At 34.6% G+C, this 21,548-nt stretch overlaps 1 protein-coding gene across 3 annotated transcripts in view; it reads right to left on the minus strand.

The window, feature by feature from the left end:
* RSH1 (RELA/SPOT homolog 1) overlaps window positions 1-21,548 on the minus strand; it is a 199,202-nt gene that overhangs the window by 14,911 nt on the left and 162,743 nt on the right. For 2 of the 3 annotated variants that reach the window (XM_089813727.1, XM_089813728.1), the window contains 4 exons: window positions 11,665-11,796; window positions 11,374-11,505; window positions 11,186-11,272; window positions 10,980-11,051 (listed from right to left, as the gene is read on the minus strand). In XM_089813727.1, coding sequence (XP_089669853.1) covers window positions 10,980-11,051; window positions 11,186-11,272; window positions 11,374-11,505; window positions 11,665-11,796 — 423 coding nt within the window. Of the gene's footprint in view, window positions 1-10,952; window positions 11,052-11,185; window positions 11,273-11,373; window positions 11,506-11,664; window positions 11,797-21,548 lie in introns of all 3 variants that reach the window. The other variant, XM_089813726.1, reaches the window with a different exon arrangement.

A 21,548-nucleotide genomic window follows, 5' to 3' on the forward strand; every position in this document is an offset into this window, starting at 1 on the left:
CATGAGAAGTAACATGTGCCACTGTTTTCGTGCGGTACAGATGCCTCTAGGCTCTAACATCTTATTGCTGCAGAACAAATATCATCCAATGTTGGGATGTTTTTCTTGGGGTTGTTTAGGCCTGCATGAACTATTATTATTTGTAGTGTTGGGTGTGGCCCTGTTTACATCCTTATCCCTCCTGTATCCTTCCCATGCATGTCTACTGCCTTTTGTAAGGATGGTGGCAGCTACATAACTAAGCATCAGTTATTACAGAAAATCATAACCTCAAGCATTTTGTAAGGAAAGACTAGAGAGAAAGGCCACAGAATATTCTCCTTTGTAGACTACTGTGTAACAAAGAAAGCCAAACATGATACAAGTCGTCGCTTATGACTGAAGGGCCATAAGTTACAGAATGGAATGCTAGGGGATGGAGGCACAAGCTTCTGAAGTATAGTATTTAGAAGTACAGGAGTCTAAGAAACTGAAACAAGATATAGAGATCATTGCGTTAAAATGCCTTTGTTGCTTGGTGGTAGCCTGTGGGCGGGTTGCTACTTCACATGCCTAGGAGCTATTGAGGATGAAGATGGTGATGAATCAAACTTTAAAAATGATCATTGGATTCTATATTGAAAACACTCTCAAGAGCAAATTTTAGGGCAATCCCAAAGGGTATATTACAATTTATGATAGTTGCATTGTTGGTTTGTCCCTCAACATTGTGCTGTAATAGAATCTTGGTGATTGTGAGGAACCCTAAAAGCCATTCTATTTGAAAATGCTGATGGTGGGCGAAACTTTGGTAGTTTTGGAGGTGGGCAGTTGGGGAGAGATGGCTGGAGGGAAGCGATTGTAGGATCAACATACCTATAGGGTTGAAATGTAATAGTAGAATTTGTTCTTGTGCCACATAAGCCCTCCAAAGTATAAATCTGGCTACGTGGAGATCTTGGGACAATGGGATGCAAAAGAGATTCAAACTGAGCATGAGGAGACATGGTATGAAGATGATGGTTCAGCATGTTAGTATGGCTTCGAATGAACTTGAGGGATTGATAAGCTTGAGCAACAAGCTCTTTATCATCAATCTCAATGGTGTTCTAAAAGTGGGACAAATTGTCGATGGTATGGCACAGACCAGAAAAAGAATTTGCAATATGCCACTCAACAGATTGACCAGTTTGAATCGATTTTGTACCCATGGGCTTATACTCAAACCATCATTAATTTTAATGTGACAGGCTCATGTTTAGGGTTTAAAAGTGTATTTCTAGATCTGCCTGGAGCCATGAGCAAAACAGGAGGTTGTTGTCATGAGATGCAAAAGGAGAATCTTTGATGGAAGATTTGTGAATATTTCTGACAGAGATTTTGACAAGGTAGAGGGTGGTTGAACTGTGAACACATAATTATTCAACCCAAGTCTGATGCAAAATAAACCAGTATTCTTAATGCTATAGCACCCATCAAAACAAATCAACATCCACTATAACCAATGTAACACGGGGATTCATGCCCCCTTCCCAAACCTCGAAGTACCCATCCCTGAGATGTCCCTGCACCGGGTACTTGAGTACCCAAGTATCATCACCTCCGCCATTTTGCAAGGGATGGGTACTTGAATTCTTATTAGAATTCTGATTTATGAATGTTACTATTGGGTATGTAATATGTTACTATGTTGAACAACTTGAATGTTTAATGGTTCTAGTTCATGTTGCGATTTTGCTATACTCAAGTATTTTAATTTGGTATATTCTACTAAAACATCATTTCATATCTAGCATTTCAAGTTCTATATGTATACTATACAACACCCCTCCCTGCCCTGTCCTCACCTTGTCATCGTCCCCTAGCCATCCCCCTGCCATCCCGAACATGAGGCCCATTTTCCCCCTGTCCTAGAAACTCATCCCATCGTACCCCAGTATTAGTGTTACACTAGCTATAACTCTATTTGCAAATAAGAAATCAGTTGCTTTATTTTGTATATAGAGACAGCTTGTAATAAAATCTAATTCAACATATTGAGAAACTACCAAATAAATATGGGACATTCCCACTTGTATGAGTAGTGGATGCACCATAAAGTGAAGGTTGCTGATTACTAGTTAGGTTCAGTACTTTGGCTGACTTAGAACTAGTAGAGACCAGGTTTAAAATGAGTCTTCATCCCATAAGAACAAGCCCTCTTCCCATTGACCCAAAGCCAATGCCAAGTCTAGGTTTTGTGAAAGATTGTGAATTACTAAAAATTTGGATATCAAAAATAGAAACATTGCGACAAGGATCATCTAAAGGAAAAACTTTACCTGAGAAAGGGAGGTAGCTAGGACAAATGTTAATTTCTCAAAATTGCTTTGCAATATAAAAAGTTTTGCTGAACAGTATCAGAATCTAAGCCCTGAGAAATCCTAAACTCTTTCTATCATATGTTAGGTCCTCCCAAGGTACATGCTTCTTTTGCACTGCATACCTGTGTTACCTTGTACTGAAGTTTTAGCCCTAGAATGAATATCATTACAGTCTTGGTATTGGTACGGTTTAGGTTCATCCCTAGGTACTTCTAGGAAGCATCCCACAAAATACACTAGTCCTACCTAGGACCTTGGGCAAATATTTGTTAAAATCATAGATTTTTTTATAGGTAATGTGCCAAAGCCAAGATTATTTATTTACTATTTGTTGAGATTAATTATTATTATGTGTTACACTAGAGTAGACTCGACTCAAGACCTCCTAGATGGGGCTCACAATTTGCCCTCCCCTCAACCTTTCTGGCTCCATTGAACTTTTGCGCAAATAGCATAAGTTTTTTAAATGATGTGGATAACAAATCTTGTGGTTCTGTCCAAGTAGACCCTTATGCAAAATGTCAAGATTCTACTACTTTGGGAGTCTTGTTTACTATAGATGACTGTGTGATATCCCTTTGCAAAAAGAGAGTTGTAGGAGGTTGCATGCATTAGCACAACAGTCTGATTTTACACATTTATATACCCTTTCCAGGTGTAAATGTTATGCTGGTGGCAAGACAACCATATACAACTTTCATAAATATTGCTAAGTTTTTACAACTGATTATCATTGTTTTTTTTAAGTTAACAGTTTTGAACACACATGTCATGCACATGCGCCTGACATGCCCACCCACCCACACATATACCTATACCCAAGGAAGAATGATTTCGCTCCGCCACACCAGGCTCTAATACTTGTACTTCAAGTGTAAGAATCACTTATCTGACTTATAAGGGGTGGCAAAGTCCATGAAAACATCAAATTTTGACCGATTTCCTTCATTGACTTGGACACATCAAAGATGTTACATACTGTTGGGTTGGCGAGTAATTGAAAAGGATAGGCTGCTTGCCCTATTCTGTAAAGATTTGGGAAGGTGACATAATACCTAAGAGATAGTTTCCTTGATGCCTTCTTAAGAGAATTTTGGTTCTAAGCATGCAACTAAAGTAGGAACTAATACCCAACCCAAGTACCCTTAGCTTATTTTTATTCACATAAGCTACTTGGAGATAAAAAAATAATAATTAATTAATTAAATCAAGTTTTCTAAGTTCAAGTGACTTCTATTTGATTGATACTTCATATTTATTAAGTGTATTTACAATATCCAAAAACAGAGATTAATTTAATAGTCATCGAGATGGAAAATCAAATTTTTTTTATTATTTTGGGGAAACGGTGCATAAAAGGAGGAATTGGAAAGGAAAAAGCATTCCTGGCATTTCATTTTATGAACCCTAGGTTGGAGAAGAGAGCGACTGTTCATCTTCAACCTTGACCGGAAATCCTATGGTGAAATTGGTTTCAAGGACAAAAACCATCCTATCCAATCCACAAGTGGATTCACATAGGAACCACAGGTAATTTAAATGATTGGAGATTATTTTTCTTTTGATAAACATGTTGCACATAATAGATATCAAACTCATTTTCTTGCAAATATTTATTGCATTATTTAGAAATAGAAGTTTGGCATGTTTTCTGCTTTTCTATATACTAGCTGCCACTTCCAAGAGCATTTAAACTTTAGACCACTCCATCTTAAAAATTATATCAAATATTTATTTGTTGACTGGCCACCAGCATGGAGGTAGTAAAAGGGGTTGATTCATATTATGGTTAAACCTTTATTCCTCTAGGCTAACAAGAGAAAGGACATGGTGATTTCTTCGGTTGTGCTTAGTGTTAAGAAAGGGTTGTGGGTTTGACATTTCCAGCCACCCACTTTTGGATGGAGATTAAGCATCAGATGCTTGGCTGCAGTACTTTCTAGCCACAAAAAGGAATATCAGAAACATAAACAGGGGCAAGAGACAAGATAAAGTAAGAAGCATTTCATACAGGGATTTGTGGAGGTACTTAATAAATTAACAACCAAATGAAAGTTCAAAAAAGAATATTGATCACTTTTGGTACCATGGAAGTAAAAAGGTGACATTTGCAGAAATCCTAATGCAAATTGGACACATCAGCTTTATTGGCATTTTAAACCTTATAAAAAGCTCCATCATAGCTTTTCAAAACATTTTACAAAGTTTGAAGGATATTGCCAGGTATTAGGGAAATGAGGTGGGTAATTAGAATTTAGAACTCTCAATCGGAGGAAAGAAAGGTGGACATGGATTCAGGTCAGTATCAGCGGCTGTATTAACAGAAAAAACTTAAAAAATAACAGGCTGTTGTGCTATATTCACAGAGTACAACAGCACTGCCTTTTTTTCACTTCGACCTGCGTTCCATTGATATAAGCTAGTCAAAGCTCTAGCAGCAGATTTACAACTGTGACAATGATATTGGTGACTTGTAGAAGACTATGCCAGCAATGTGAAGATCAGATATGTTCCAAATTAGTCTATGCTTGAAATTTACTTCATTCTATCAATAAATGAATTATGTACTGTCAAATCTGTGTATCTAGATAAATATATAAATAACTGCTATGCTACACCAAAGGGAATCATTGTTATTAGTTTGGATTACATTATTGCATTATCATTTAGTTATACATTTGAGAAATTCTCATAGCTAGATAGAACAATCTGGTACCGGTATTGTTATCAAACATTTTTGGAAAAACAAAAATAAATCCAGCACTTTAGAGGGATATCAAATCCAAGTTTTCATGCCAGCCTATTGAGAGTTGACCAATTTCACTTTCCAGAAACTCTAGAAGATGTGTTTCCAATTTGCAGATTTTCTGGTTAAGGAACAAGTGGGAGAACAATGGCCAATAGGGAAAGAAGAAATGAAGCGAATGAGACTTTTCATGTTGTTGGTTCTGAGCATCCTTGAACTACTAGAGTCCCAGGTCTTACAACTTGACTCCTTCATCCAAACAAAGTAATCATCATATCTGATTCTTCAAGCGCAGCATAAACACACTTTCTCTTCTTTTCATTAGTGCTGATCATCCCCTGATCACTAGAATAAAAAGTTCACACAAATTGGCTCCCTCACCCAGAGAAAGTATGCCCCATATAAATAGCTCAAGTGCAGCATAAACATATTTTCTCTTATTTGAAATTAAACTGTGAATCTTAATAACATTCAGAACTATCTCAAGGTAGGAAAACTATTCTAGTAAATTCTTGTTAAACACCTAAAGACCATTGTTGATTCCCAAGTAAACTTTCTAAAAGGGTGAAACATGGAAACATCGGAAAATCAACAGTGAACTGGTGAATACAGAAGATATGAATTGAAAACTCAGGGTCTGTGGTGTATCTTGATGTTATATTTTGTGCATACTCAGACCTAATTTTCATTTGACAGTAGATCAATTAAACTTTTGCAAAAGTAATTGATGCATGGAACTCTCATTCAAATCAACCTCTATCGGAATTCCAAGTTGGAAATCAGTTCTTTATGGTCATCTTGTTCAAGTTGCAATAGAAAAGAACAATCCTTCTTAATTATTATCACATTTGCAACATAAGAATCTTGCTTTCCACAATAAAACACATGTTAAGAAGTTCATTTAACATCTTTTTGATTTCATCCTTAAACCTTATGGGATCCTGGATGGGAGTAATCATAAACAATTTGCACCCTTTTGAAGCTCAAAGAATGCCCTTTATCCCTATCAGGTAGCTGCTGTGATACCTGCTATGTGAACTGGATATATGATGGTTTTCTAGAAACAACTGAAATGTGAAGCCTTTAGGGTATGACAAATGATTACACAGTATTGATTTCTTTGATTGATTATTATTTTCTTAGATGTATACAAGACTCCATTTTAATGTTCCATACCTTCTTTAATAAAACTCAAATACAGTTCTTCCAATTCTGTGTAGATTTCAGTAAGTCCATGAAACCATTGCATGTCTACTTTTAGATTGGAATCACAAAAGTGTAAACTATAATAGCCAGTGACACTTGTATAGGACTATATTAAGAGGTTCACAACTTTAACATACTCAAAATCTATACCAATTCGATCTAGAATAATATGCACAACTAAACCAGATGCTGAATTAGAATTTTAGAATCAATGAAATTACTTCTGCTGCCAACATCAATCAACACAATGACTTGTCTACCTGTAATTCATCTTTTAAACCTGAGGTGGTAAATAAATATATATGACTTTAAGGCAGCCAAAGATGATGTACACTGCCAGCTCAGATCAATCAGAAGTAGTTCATCTAGCAGTGGCATGTTTGGACCGGTTTGTGCTTGTTTATAGATTATTGAAATTACTGCCTATGTCATCGAAAGTTTCAATAATCAAGATATGTCACTTGGCAATGTGTATACTGCAGCTAGTGGGACTAGCACTGGCACTGTTTGTGTTTCTAATGAACCAGCTGATAATGTCGATATTCTCAATGGAAAGTAATATATTATTTATGATTTGTATTGAATTTTACAAGTACAATCATGTTAGACCAGCGACTATTCTTGTATTTTGAACATATATACTTCCTCGGTTTAGCTTTATTGCTTGACATGAGTTATCAATTATCAGCTGTATTTTGTATATATTGGGTAAATCAGCTATTTTTTTAACAAAATTACATTTAAACAGAATTAGTACATCTGAATAGAACCTGGGTTAAAACAAATTCAAAAAATATCAGCAAACTGTCATACTTGTACCTAAGCAGGCAACACAGATAGCACTATCCTTAGAAAATCTACCTATAGGCTTTCAGGTTTTATCTAGCTTCATTTTATTTTCCCATCAGTAACTATATTTTGTTTTCCTGTTCCTATTCACCCTAAAATAGCTTAGCAATTTCTTCGAAGCCCGTGTTCCTAGATCATCTATGTTTTTATGTATTAACCTAATCAGGTTCATTATATGATAACCTTTTATTAACCTATTTATATTACAACCCAAGAAAAGAATTGAACTGCATGAGTAAGTTAGTAATCTTTTCTTTTGAACAATAATGTCTGCTGCATACAACAGCTAATCTATTAATACAAGCACCAAGGCATATGCTTATAATATGTCAAACATGAAATCACTCAGCAGTACACAATTCTTGAGTTTAAAGAGTCACTTAAAATATCGCAGTCGTCTTTAAACATAAGACCAAAGGAAACAAGAGATAATTATGTACTCTTTGCTAGTCAACTTCTATTTAACTCATATTTTCACAACTTCAACCTCTCATAATATCACCTTTGACAACCAAAATAAGAAAGGAAGCAAATCTTAAGTCAAACAAATATCCCAATTGCTGAGAAATTAACTTACGACAAGGTTGCCTTTTAAAAGATACATTAAAAGAACAATTGTGCTACAAACCAATGTTACAGGATGCCATTTTGAATAAGCAGCTCTGATAAAAACTTTATCGAGTGATATTGGCAACAGCACAAAGTCATTAAGTTATCTCAACTCCTGATTTAAATCATCCAGAACCTTAAAGTACTATATCTCTGAACTTGCACTCATTAACACCCTTTTCACACGAGTTTCAACACATTGCCTCTTTATGCATTCTTGTACACATGATTCGTCCAGTCAATGTACAATGTCTATTGTTCAGTATTATTGGTTTTTCAACTATGTATTGATTGCTTGTATTAAGTGTTTGCCAGCATTGGGTAGTTATAAGCATCAAGTAGTTATGCGTGATGATTGGTTGACAGTTATGTTCCTCTTGGCAACCATTGGATCCTTTAAATATATTGTGTATGGTCAAGGGAAATAGTATGATCAATTCGGACCAACTCCGATCCTTGGTACATTATCTCTAATAATTTCATGTGCAAATAAAAGCATAAAAAACTACTGGAACTGATATGCATTGTCATCTTCATTATTAATTCATATATTTAATTTATCGTATAAAGCAGTAAACAATGCTTGATACCCTTAGAATGTTTAATCCTTAGACCATCTTCATCTGCAGTTTTATTTCATAAAACTGCACATTGATATTATTCAATTTCAGTCTATGATATGAGTTAATTGGGTTTGGCCTGCCAGTTCAGGTCAAGCCCAGTCTGGATACAAGTCTAGTTCACACCTTTCCTGGTCCCGATCCAAACTTATGGGTCCATCCAAGACAATCCCTTGCGAACCCATAGCATATTTGATGAGCTTTCACATCCGAACAATGAATTCACAATTTTTTAACAATTTGTTATTTATGTTTTGAATACCAGTTTTGACCAAAAGTCCAAAATGCCTCCAAACCTTAAAATTTTGATTCTAATGCATTTATAAAAGTCATTTTTCTTATTGTGAGTGAATGCAAATTGGTTCCCCAAAGACTCCTACAAAGGGAGCTACCCCTCAAACACAGGAGGCATCACCCCTAGACCCCATGTCAAGCACTACTCTCCAAGTTCAAGTTTGTGAACCGTATTTCCAAAGTTTCCTATGCATCTTCATCTACAATATTGTCATCAAATTGAAAAATCTTCCACAATGCTTCTTGTGGCTTACTTGTTTTCCATGTTTGAAAGATGACTTTTTTTGTCTTGGGGGCATGATATAGTTAGTGTATAATACCTATTACTATGTTTCAATCAAAGAACCAAAACTTGAAATCGGCTCAAAATCGGTAAGGCCAACTCAACTCATAAATCGGATCGGAATCAGCTACGAATCGGCTATGAATCGGCAAAGTGAAAAAACCCTTGAAATTTAGAGATTTTAACTATTTAAACTTATTTCATGCACCCTTTATTGAATATAACTCAAAACAATATAACATCATCAAATAGAAGCTAACATACATAAACAAAGAACATAAATGATAAATTCATCACATACGTAAAAAGGAAATTGTAATTTGTAGCTGAAGTAAATAGAAAGCATAGGATCATATGACATAGATATATAGAATTAGAAATGTTGTCAAATCATAAAAGTATGTAAGATGAAGATCCATAAAAGCAATGACATCAAATCATAAATGGATGTAAAATGAAGATCCATGAAATGTATGTCTATCTGTTAAAAAAAAAGAAAAAAAAAAGTCTATCTGCTCTAGGTCTAGCTCAACTCTATCTTCCACTTTTCCTCTCTTTTTGTCATACTCAACAAATAGAAAGCCTTTTAGGGTTATAAGAAATAGAAATGTTTTTAAAAAATCATTAAAAAACTTTTTTATTTTATTTTTTAAGTTGTCCAATTGGGCTGCCCGATTTTTTGAGCTGATTCATGGGAAAAAATCGGCAATCCAATTCACCAAGTCAAGAAAAATCACCCAAGCTAAATTGAATTGCTGAATCGCCACAATTTTTGGTTCTCTGCTTTCAATAATATGCTTTATCCAACTATATATTTGCTAGTGCTAGTGCTAATTCCAGAGGTACTATTTGTAGTTCTCCTAATTTACTATAACCTACATCATCTGATATGGATGGTAGTGAATATTTTTAAAGACCCATATGATAATGCTCGATCAGTGATGGCTGATTCTTGATGATTGACATTGTTATGTTTTACACATAATATATATCATCGCATTCAAGTTTGAGTGACAGCTATTGTAATATTATTTAATTTTATGGTGATTTTGTTCAATAACAGTAAATGATACTATGGGCAGTATTTTAAAATTAATTACTGCTGCAATTATGTATATATTTCTGATTTTAATATGTTATTGTAGGAAGGAACCTAATCCCCAATGAAAATTTCACCAAACCCTAGAATCCATAACTGAACCAGTACTAGGACCAGTAACTTGAGAGTACCTAAAATTGCATCTCTGAGATTCAAGGTATTGTTCCCAGTCACAAGGTAGGCAATGCCTCATACTGATTCAACACTAAAATCTTCTTAGTCGTTTCTCTTCTTCTCTTGGCAGAGCACTCTTTAACTAATTACGAGTTTTTTTTAAATAAAATTTCCTGGGGGCACTGGGTACAATTCCAGTATTACAGAGAATTAAATTTCATTCTTCAGACAATCCATTAGATAAAAAGTAAACCTAGTTTCCAGCACAGGATTCTTTTCCAGTAAGACTTATGTAGACTGACTCACAAAGCATCCACAGCTTGAGCGTCTAAATAATTAAACTATAGCCAGAACAAGACAAATAATATCAACTGAAACTGTAATGATAGATGGGATCCTACACTTCGCTATTTCAAGAGGAAGTCATCAAATGAAAGGCCAAAGTTCATTCATTTTCTTCTATTATTCATCACTTATGGTATTTAAATGTACTTTCCATTCCCCCAATTTTCTCTGTACTGTCTGGCCACCCACTGCTTTTCCAGTGTTTTGAAAGAAAATTACATTATCAGCAAGATCCCATCCAAAATCACTCATTGAACTTATTTTGCACCCTTTCATTTAACCATCATTCCCATAGACCTTCATCACATGAATCTAGTCCTATTATTTAACTATATTAATAAGAGTAACTAAGACAAGATTTGAAAAATCGCTTTTGAACTCATTCTGCTAAGTTCAACAACATAAAGACCATAAGAGTAAAGTTATCTAGAGCTTTTGGAATTGCCTTAACTAGTCCGTCATCGCTACTAACATTATCAGTGATTATCTCCACCACTTCAGCATTTGCGAGTGTATGAAATGGGGACACAGCATTTCCATTAACCTGCACATGATGCAACCCCAGTTAAGGAATAGTTCTTTTAACACTCCAAGAAAGCAACATATCACAACTCAACTAACAAATTTGAAGGCAAGATATAATCGATCAAAGTAGCCAATACGTACTCACAAACTTACTTTTGCAGATATCATTTTATTGCCAACCTCCGAATGTATTTGATAAGCATAGTCAATAACAGTTGCACCCTTCGGAAGATTTTTTATCTGCAACATATGCAACTATTTTATCACACAAATCCATGAAGCTTGGGAATGTGTCAATATAGAAGAACATTCTGATTTCTAGACATCCCTAGCATACAAACCTCTCCTTTTGGGGTGAAGACAAAAACACGACCACCTAGGAGATCGCCTGTAACTGTATCAACAAATTCCCTAGGGCTCATGTTGCCAACAAATTCCTCTTGCCATTCTCTAATGGCATTAAGCCAGCTTACCTGTCAAAAAAGACAACCCTCAAGTATTAAAGCCAAATCAAATTCCCACAAGTCAATATCATAACTTCTCTACATGTACTAATATAGCATAAAGTGTAACAAGAAAATATGAAAAACTCCTACACTACCAGAACAAAGTTGGCACAATTGATTGAATACCCTGCGAGCAATGTCATCGCTATTCAGAGAGACTGATCGCACACTTCCATTAGAACTAGAAGTGGTCCGTTTCCCACTGTAATGTACAGCAATGCCCTTCTCAGCTATCCGATGCATTTCTTCTGTCCTTATCTATTGATCAAGTTAATCAAACTGTAAATAAATTTGAAAGACAAGAAAAATATCCATCAAGATGATACAAGATTCTTTAATCTAATATAAAGACACATCTTAGGTACCCAACCATATTCAATGCCCAATTTATTCATTTTTAAAAAATTCCTATTAAAAAGAAAATAAAAAAGCTGTTATCATAAAGGTATTGAAAATATACAAGCGTAGCAATTACAGTATCATGATGACAGATGTCCAAACTATCATTGATCATCAGTAAATACCACTGATAGTAATGTTAAGGTTCAAGGAGATTATAGGTTTCATCAGAATTCAATCCATCTTTCAAAGGCAAAATCCAGTGTTCAGTATTGTCATAGAACAAATGCAATTGGAAATAACTTAAATGTACTAAGATTTACCTGAGAGAAACTCAATGTAGAAAATCTCACACAATGGTACTATAAGAAAACTCTCTTGGAGCATGGAATGTTATTTAAAACTCCTCCAGAATAGGAACTTCTATAACTGCCTTGTCTTTGTCCATAGATCATTATTTGATTGTCCTCTTCAGAAAGGATATCATTCTTGATTCACTGAAGGAAATATTGAGATTTATAAGAACAGAGAGATATTGGATTACATGCAGCATGGGACATTATACAACATCAATCAATTGCATGCTCTTGAACTCACCTCTACTCTCCCTTATTCTCCCTTACGGTACCTCTTCTTTTCTAACTCAAAGAATAAAATGAACTCTTAAATAGATATTTTTGGGCATCTTTAATCAGGTCAGTAGGATTTCACCTTCAAACAATTGAATTTTGGCCTGAGTGTTGATGCATAACCTATCAATAGAGAATATCCTCACAAAGGATTGTCTCAAAACTCAGTTTTTTTTGCTGTTTTCCTCTTGTGTGATGAATATGTAACAAATTCCTCTTCAATTGGAATAAGTTCTTGATACCTATTCAACACCTCCATCTCAATTTTTGGGCCAGTAATCACATCCTGATAATTCTGTCATTTTGTTGTGAAGCTTTAAGGTTTTTCCCGTATGTTTTGTCAATTCTGCCATCATGTTCACTTCACTTCAACTCTGATGTTTAATCCCCATGTGGGTCATAGTCTCCACTTCTCTTCATTCCTATTATTGTCAATTAGGTGCACATCATGTAACATTTTATGTTTTGTAAGGTTTTGTTTCTGGATTTGATTGTGTAAAAAACATACACAATCAAATTGAGAAACAAATATTTACATTTCAAATGGATTGTGGAAATCTGATAAGATTAATTTAATGTTTTGATGTTTCAATATTAGTCGTCCAAACTAGGTACAACAGTATGACATTGTGAGGGATCAAGAAAGGGCCAATGGGAAAGTTTCTAGTTTGAGCTCTCGTGCTTCAACGATAGGAGAAACTGTTGCAGCTCGAAATCAAAATAGTTCCAAAGGTAGATGAGTCTTCTAGAGATGTACCAACAATTCTCACAAGAGACCACACGTTGCCAACTCAAACCCCATTGGAAGACTATTTGATGTGCAAGGTCAAAAAAGCGGATGATATAATGATAGAATACTACTTTTATGCAAATGGAATACCATTTATTAAAAAAAAAATATCTCCTGCAGGAAAAAATCTTCATACAACTAGGGCAAAATCAAGATAATTTTTACCTTTTTTTCGTAAATTTATAAGAAAATAAGGTTCCCAAAGTAGGCGCTGAGAAGAGCCACATGAAAACTATAGGCACAGGTTCTGCAAATGACTTCATGCATGAGCATCTACAAACAACTTTAGGTTGTTGTATGTAGAAAAACACAACACATAAAGAAGAAAAACAAGGATTCACAATTGCAAGTCTTGCACAACAAACACATGTTGCCAAAGTAACTACAAAGAAATTGCAAGCATAAGTCCATTGCATAAAAAGCATGGGTTTTTTCACAACGCCGCTGAGCAATAAAAAACAACACAAGTCTTCAAAACTCCTTGTGTGCTTCCTTTGTCTACATTTTTAGCGTGCTTCCTACCTCCATGTGCTTTGAGAAAACCCAGATGCAATGTGCAAGCTTTAGAGGTCTTGATAGCAAAAAACAGACACCTCCAAAAGCTTTTGAAATGCTTGAGCAGAGGCAAGAAGTGATTTCCAGAAAGAACGCCTGAGAATGAACATGTCAGACAGGATATTTATCGACAGTACATTACCACTACCTAGAGTAATCCCCCAGGGGGTCCGTGACCTAGGATGGCTTTTTATGCTAAGCATTTTCTTGAGATTCAGGAAGGTATTAATGTTCGCCCTGCTTATCTCTATCGGCACTAGAATCATGCCTTACGGTTTTCTTTAGGCTCATTCAAAGTTGGTTCTCATCGCCTCAGGACTCGAACTGACCACCATATGGATCGGGCTGATTGGATTTGTCAGTTGTGTGCTCTGGCAGAGGTTGAGACTAAGATCCACTTCATATTTCGATGTCCTCTTTACTATGAGATCAAAGGGAGATTTTATTGCCTTTTCAGAGACTGTTCTACTCTTTCGATGTTCTTCAACTATATTGATCAGCGGTGTCTTGCACTTTATCTTCAGGAGGCTACCCATCTTCGAGATATTACCTTGCAGTCTTTTATACCTCAAGGACGTACTTCTAATCAGCTCATTACCGCATTTTTCTCTCCCTTGTCTCCACGAGGTTTGAAAAGGCCTTCCACTACTTCTCATTCCAGATCGGTCCGACACTGCACAAGTCTCTCCAAGCAACGACAGTCCTATTGCAGTTCTCCACGGCACTCTAAGACTATGGATCATTCATAGGTTTACCCCTCTATTACTGATTTCTTTGTGGCAAGGAAGGACCCTTAGTCCTTACTTTGTCTTCTTTCATGTTTTGTCTCTTGCTTTTATTTCTTCTCTGTCACCATTTGGTGCTTCTACTTTGGCCGGCTCTTCTGTTTGTAGGCTCAATCCCATAAACTGCGTTGGTTTTTCATGGACATTAATAATATTATCTTATCTTATCTTATCTACAATTTCCTCATGAAATACAATTTTTCCTTTAAAAAAAATTGAGAAAAAATTCAAAAAAGATTTCCTGCTCTAATACCATGAAATGGTAACTGACTGAAGTCTGAACAATAGAGATGAAAGGTCCGTTTAAAGCACGTACAAATAAAACTATTGTGAACTGAAACAGGAAAGAGTAACTAACTGAAGTACATTAAGTGACAATTAAATAAGAAATATACTAATATTAGTCTAATACAATCAAACGATCATGGTTTCTGAATTTCAATATGTTATAATAATCTAATATCAAATATGTAGAGTGAGTTGTGAAGACTCTTTGACATAGTAGCATTTGACATTTGTGTATTTATATTTTAAAGTTAATGTTGAACTTTACCACTATTCTAGTTTTGAAAGTCCAAAATCACAATAATCTCTAGAGATTATCAATTTTAATAAATTATTTAAATAAAGAAATGGCATCTCCCTGTCTCCAATTTTAAAAAATAACCATACTAGTACTAGTACTAGTCTCCCATACTAGTACCCAGAGTTGAAAATATCATGTGTAGCATGATATATTGTGAGTGAATCCATGAAAAGATATAATCGCTGAAAAGCTCGCCAATGATTTTACCAATTTAGCATGTCGATTTCTTTTGCAGAAAATCACAATATATTGCTATACATTGCAGTTTGAATCGCTAGAAAAGTCAACATAGCACAACTGTTTTTAAGGGTTTTCGCATTAATAAAGGGTCCAAAAAAGGCCTCTTTCAATGGCTTTTTTGTTTCATTTATTTTGGACAAAAAATGAAAATATAATGCGGCAACAAGATTAAACATTTTCTCTGGACGTGCAGGTAGCATTTTCTCAAGACATGCAGGTATTCAGTGATGGGAATATAAGAGCTCATCTTCTAGGGAATCACACAAATCAAGCTTTGAGGTTTGAACAAAACTCTAAAAAATGGTTTTTGACATGTTATTCAGTTTATTAACCAGTTCACATTCACATACCTATTGCATTCTACCATATCAATGTTCCATCTTTTCAAGACCTTTTGTTTAGTGATGCTAGTCACCACTGAAGCAAGTGGAACTCGGAAGACTCAGTCAAGAATGTTTGGATCCAAACTGATAATGGTCTTTCGATCTTGGTCTCTAATTATTCTTGATGGAACACCCATATTCTTAGTGCGGGAAAATATGAACTTGGGCTCATGAGCAGCCAAAGGGAAAGTGGAAACTAGATGAATGCAACTTTGTTTGATATACAACATATCACTTGTGGATGCATCATCTAGTTCCTTTAGGAAATTCATGATATCCAAGTGTGAGATATCGATATCTTTAATGCCTTCACAATAAGAGGTGACTTGTGAAGGAGGCATAGAGTTGTGATACTAATCAAACTAGTATTTCATTTTCTCTCATTACCTTTACCTAGAGTGATGTCCTCTGTCATGACAAGTGTGTATACGCAAGCAACTATCATATGGAAATTCCACAATATAAGTACATCTTCAAAATGGAGGATCCAGGGTGTATTTTTTAGAGTTCCAGCAAATATGGGAGCTTTGCATAGAAGGTATAGCTGGAAGTTATTTGGACAGCAGATGTATGCGAAAATCCAAACTCAACAACATGTGTTTTATGATGGATTGCCCAAAAACAGGATTTTACAATGTGAAAGGACGTGCAGACAGCAATGGTGTTGCATAGAAAATGCATGAAAATGAATGAAAGGGTGTTCACTTATAATGAGACTTTATGTTTTATCATAAATAAACATGCAAGTACATGCAAGCAAACACCATCATGAGTTTTTTAGCCATGTGGCAGCAGTATGTAAGATTTGTATGGATTATATGCAAGCATGAAAGTGGGATTTTTCTGTTAGATGTTAGTGATCTCTGATAGACAAAACTATTACAGTAGATATGAATAATGATAGATATTCTTACTTGAATAACTGCAGAACAGAATTGTTCTTCAAATGGTGAATGTTCTTGAATTGCTGAGATGTAGAATATCTTCCAATGAAGACTGCTCATAACACGTACTATAGGAGGAATATATTGATAGTCTTTCAATGAAGAGTGCAGAGGAGAAAGTTGAGAATTTATCCTGTAATTATAGTGCAGATCGCTGGGACTTATAATGCCACGTATTGACTTTTGTCCTCAACGATCTGCATATACACTTATATGTTTGTGAAGAGCCATGACCCCCATAGAGTCATGACTCTACTTGGCCTTACGCCATGAAGGGTCATGCCTCTATGGAGTCATAACTAACAACCTGTTTGTTAGAGTAAATCAAAATATTCACAATGCTTTAGTATAAGCAATTGGCGCCATAATACAAGACCACCAATAGTATATGCTTTATGATGTCCGCCGATATAATACTATCTGTCGATAATATCATCAAATGTATGTTAAGACAATCACCTAAAAAACATATATATATATATATATATATATATATATATATATATATATATATATATATATATATATATATATATATATATATATATATATATAAGTAACATCAATGAATATTATCTAATAAACCTCATACAGTTTTGCATATGTCTGATGAACATCATTACTTCTACTGATGCTATACATCAACACTCTCTCTTAGCAAGGGAGATGTAATACACCTTTAGATTTCAGAATAGAATATATGAACGCTTTATCTGATTTTAACACTTTGAAACAATGACTAGTCAAATAATTAAAATCACCATGCTATGAACACTATCATAAGATATATTATGATTTCTAATTGTCCGAAACAATATCTAGAGTAATCATAATGGATTCGTTACCTATGATCTCTAATTGTCCGAAACAATATCTAGAGATGTCCATGATAACAAGCCTATCATTTGCAAGATCGTCACCTTACAAATGATTACCTTCTGAATATATATGTCCATGAAAGATCGTCACCTTTCATTACATATATGATGTGACTCAAAAACAATAGAAGCATAAACTCACATGAATTGAAAACTTAAATTCAATATTCAATATTACAATTTAATCATACCAAGTTTTTCTTTGAAGTATTTCAACATCATTTTAGCAAGAGGCTTAGTAAAGATATATGTTGTTTGCTCATTAATACTGATGTAGTCCAGTTGAATGATTCCTCGACCCACCATATCTCTAATGTAGTAGTAAGGAATTTCAATATATATGGAACGATTGTGGACAACTGGATTAGCTGAAAGCTTGATGCAATTTTGATTATCACAATGAATCACAGTGGGCTTCGAAGATCTTTTGAACAAATCTACTAACAACTTTTGTAGCCATACCACTTCTCTAGCACCCAAGGAAGAGGCAATGTATCCTGCTTCTGTAGAACTTAATGCAATTGAAGACTATTTTCTGCTGGACCAAGAAACCATTCCAGATCCTATACTGAAGCAACATCCAGAAGTACTCTTACGTTCAGTAGGACTGCCTGCCCAATCAGAATTAGAATATCCATGAAGTTTGATGTTGACTTTATCATATTTGATTCCCATGCCAATAGTACCTTTAGATATCTCAAAATGTATTTAGATGCATGTAGATGTATCTTCTTTGGTGCACACATAAACTGACTCAAGGTTTTAGTACCATAACATATGTCAGGACAAGTATTCACCAAATACATAAAAGATCCAATGATCTGCCTATAGTAAGTAGAATCTGTAGGTTATGATTTGATCATATCATCCTTCAACTTGTGTAGATTGACTTCCATAGGAGTAGAAGTTGGTTTACATTCCATCATTCCAAATTTTGTTAAAATATCAACTGTATATTTTCCTTGATTCAGAAAAATGTAGTTATCCTATTGCCAAACTTTCAATCCAAGAAAGTAGTGAAGAAGACCTAAATCTTTCATTTCAAACTCTGCTATGAGTTCTTGTTTGCATTTCTTCATGAGATGTTCTTCACCTGTTATTAACAAATCATCAACATATAACACGAATAATTATATCATCACCATCTATTTTGAAGTATAAGTTAGGATCAACTTCATTTTTAAAATATCCTAACTTTATTAGATAGTCGTCTATCCTTTCATACCACGCTCTGGGAGCCTGTTTGAGACCATATAGAGCTTTCTTTAATTTACAAGCATGAGTTTTGTTGTCATGAGTGTTGAATCCTTCTAGTTGCTCAATATAAACTTCTTGAATTTTGCCATTTAAGAATGTTGTTTTGACATCCATTTGATGAACCTTTCATCCTTTGGATTCTACAATAGCCAAGATGGTTTTAACTAAAGTATATCTAGCAACTGGTGCAAATGTTTCTCCATAATCTATGCCTTCTTTCTATGAGAAACCCCGTGCTACAAATCTGGCTTTGTACTTTTCAATGCAACCATTAGATGCATGCTTAATTTTAAACAACCATTTAGAAGAAACAACTGATTTGTTTTTAGATCTCAGTACAACATCTCGTACATCATTTTTTAGTATGCGGTTATGTTCTTCAATCATTGCTTCTTTCCAAGACTGACTTGAAAGTCCTTCTTTAACATTTGAAGGTTTTTTTTTTATAAGTTCAGTTAATAATGCAACATAACATGATTGATTTCTCATTCTTTTACTTTCTTGAATCACTTCATTAGGTTCAACCTGATTTTCTTCTATCATTTTCCTAGCCTAAAGTGGTCTCTATTTATTGTTGACATTTTTAGAATCTTCACGATTAGATGCAGTGGTAGAGGATGGTTCAATATCATTCTCCCTCTCAATTTCTGCTTGGTGATTTTCATCTACTTCAGGAATAGATTCAGTAATAGATTCATCACTGTTTCTAGAAATATCAAAGGCAATATCTTCTTCAAATTTCACAACTCTACTAATCTTAATTGTTCTTTGACCTAGAATAAAGACCCTGTAGCCTTTGGTTGTTTCACTGTATCCAATGAGTATCCCCTTCTTTCCAAATGCTTTTAGTTTTGTTCTTTTCTCTTTAGGAATGTGGATATCAACAGGACATCCAAATATTCTTAGATGCCTTAGATCTGATTTAATGCCCGTAAATACTTCTTCAGGAATGATGTTCTCTAATACTGAGTGTGGACATCTGTTTTGAATGTAGACTACAGTGTTAAATGCTTCATCCCAGAAGGAAGTATGAAGGTTTTGATCGTACATCATTGCTCTAACTGATTCAACAATTGATATATTTTTACTTGCAACAACTCCATTTTGTTGAGGATTATATGGTGCAGAAAACTCCCTCTTGATCCCAACAACAATGTAAAAGTTTTTAAAAATTTTGGAGATGTATTCACCTCCATTATCTAACCTTAGTATTTTTATTTTCTGTCCTGATTGATTTTCAACTAGGGCTTTGAATTCTTTGAATTTTGATAATACTTCAGCTGATTCTTTCTATTTCAGAAAGTAGATCCAAGTTCTTCTAGAGTAATCATCAATAAAAATTACATTAAAAAGGCACCTATTAAGAGAAGGTACAGACATAGGACAGCAAAGGTTAGTGTGAATCAGTTCAAGAATGGATTTTGATTTGTGAACACTTTTAGGAAATGATTGCTTAGTGTTTTTGCCTAAAGCACATCCTTTGCAAATACTTAAGTGATCAATTTTCACACTAGGTAAACCTTTTACAATTTTTCCTATGGATGATAATGCACGATAGTGAAGGCGACGTAGCCTCCTATGCCAAATTTCAGTTGAATTTTATGTTTCATGAGTAAGAGCTAGGTTTTGATTATTACAAAGTTTATATAGACTTCCATCTCTAAATCCGATTGAAATGGCTTTCTTGATATTAGAGTTCTTTGGCCAAGATAGAACTTTGTCCTCTTGGAAAGTGATTCTAAATCCTTGATCAGCAAGGCTAGAAATAGAGACTAGGTTTCTTTTTATTCTAAGTACATATAAAACATTTTTGAGTTGGAGAGTAATTCCAAAATCTAGGTAAATTGAACAGAAACCAATGTCTTTGATAGGATGAGTAGAGTTATCTCCAATGGTAACTTCTCCTTAAGAGTGTTCTGAGAAAGTCTCAAATTTGTCTCTAAAACCGGTGATCTGTTGAGATGCTCCACTATCTATGATCCAAGTGTTGTTGTTTGAGTTTAATTCACTTGAAAGGGCTAAGTAAAAAGAAAAGTTTTCTTTTTCTTCTTTCTCTACTTCCTCTCCTTTGATTTCTGCTAAAGTTGCTTCATTCTCTTCTTTTAAGGGCAGAAGTTATGGGAGTGACCAATTTTATCACATTTGAAACATCTTACTTTGGATCAATCATGTTTCTTATATGATTTGTCAATTTCCCTTATATTATGTTTGAATTTTCTTTTCTTGTTTGAATTTGCACGAAGTGCTTGAATGTCCCCCTCTTGATTTATACTTAGTCCTCTTGAGACTAATCTTGATTCTTCTTGTGTGCATTCATTTTTTTGTAAATCAAATTTAGGAAGTTTGGGTCGAGAGCTTAATCCTCGAATAAATGTTTCCCAAGATAGAGGAAGACCTCCTAATGCTATCATGTTGAGTTCTTTGTCATCAACTCGATTTTCTATTGTTGCAAGTTGATCTTTTAATTCAGAAATCCTTAGTAGGATGTAATAAATTCTCCATTTTTCATCTTTATATATAATAAATCTTGTTTTAGGGTTAATAGTTTACTAGTATTGTTGATTGCAAATGTATCTTTAATAGTAGAGAACATCTCAAATGCAGTCTTGAGACTGGATATGGAT

The sequence above is a fragment of the Cupressus sempervirens genome, chromosome 2, assembly GCF_028749045.1.
Source record: "Cupressus sempervirens isolate cs-2001-9-10 chromosome 2, ASM2874904v1, whole genome shotgun sequence".
Taxonomy (NCBI): Eukaryota; Viridiplantae; Streptophyta; class Pinopsida; order Cupressales; family Cupressaceae; genus Cupressus; species Cupressus sempervirens.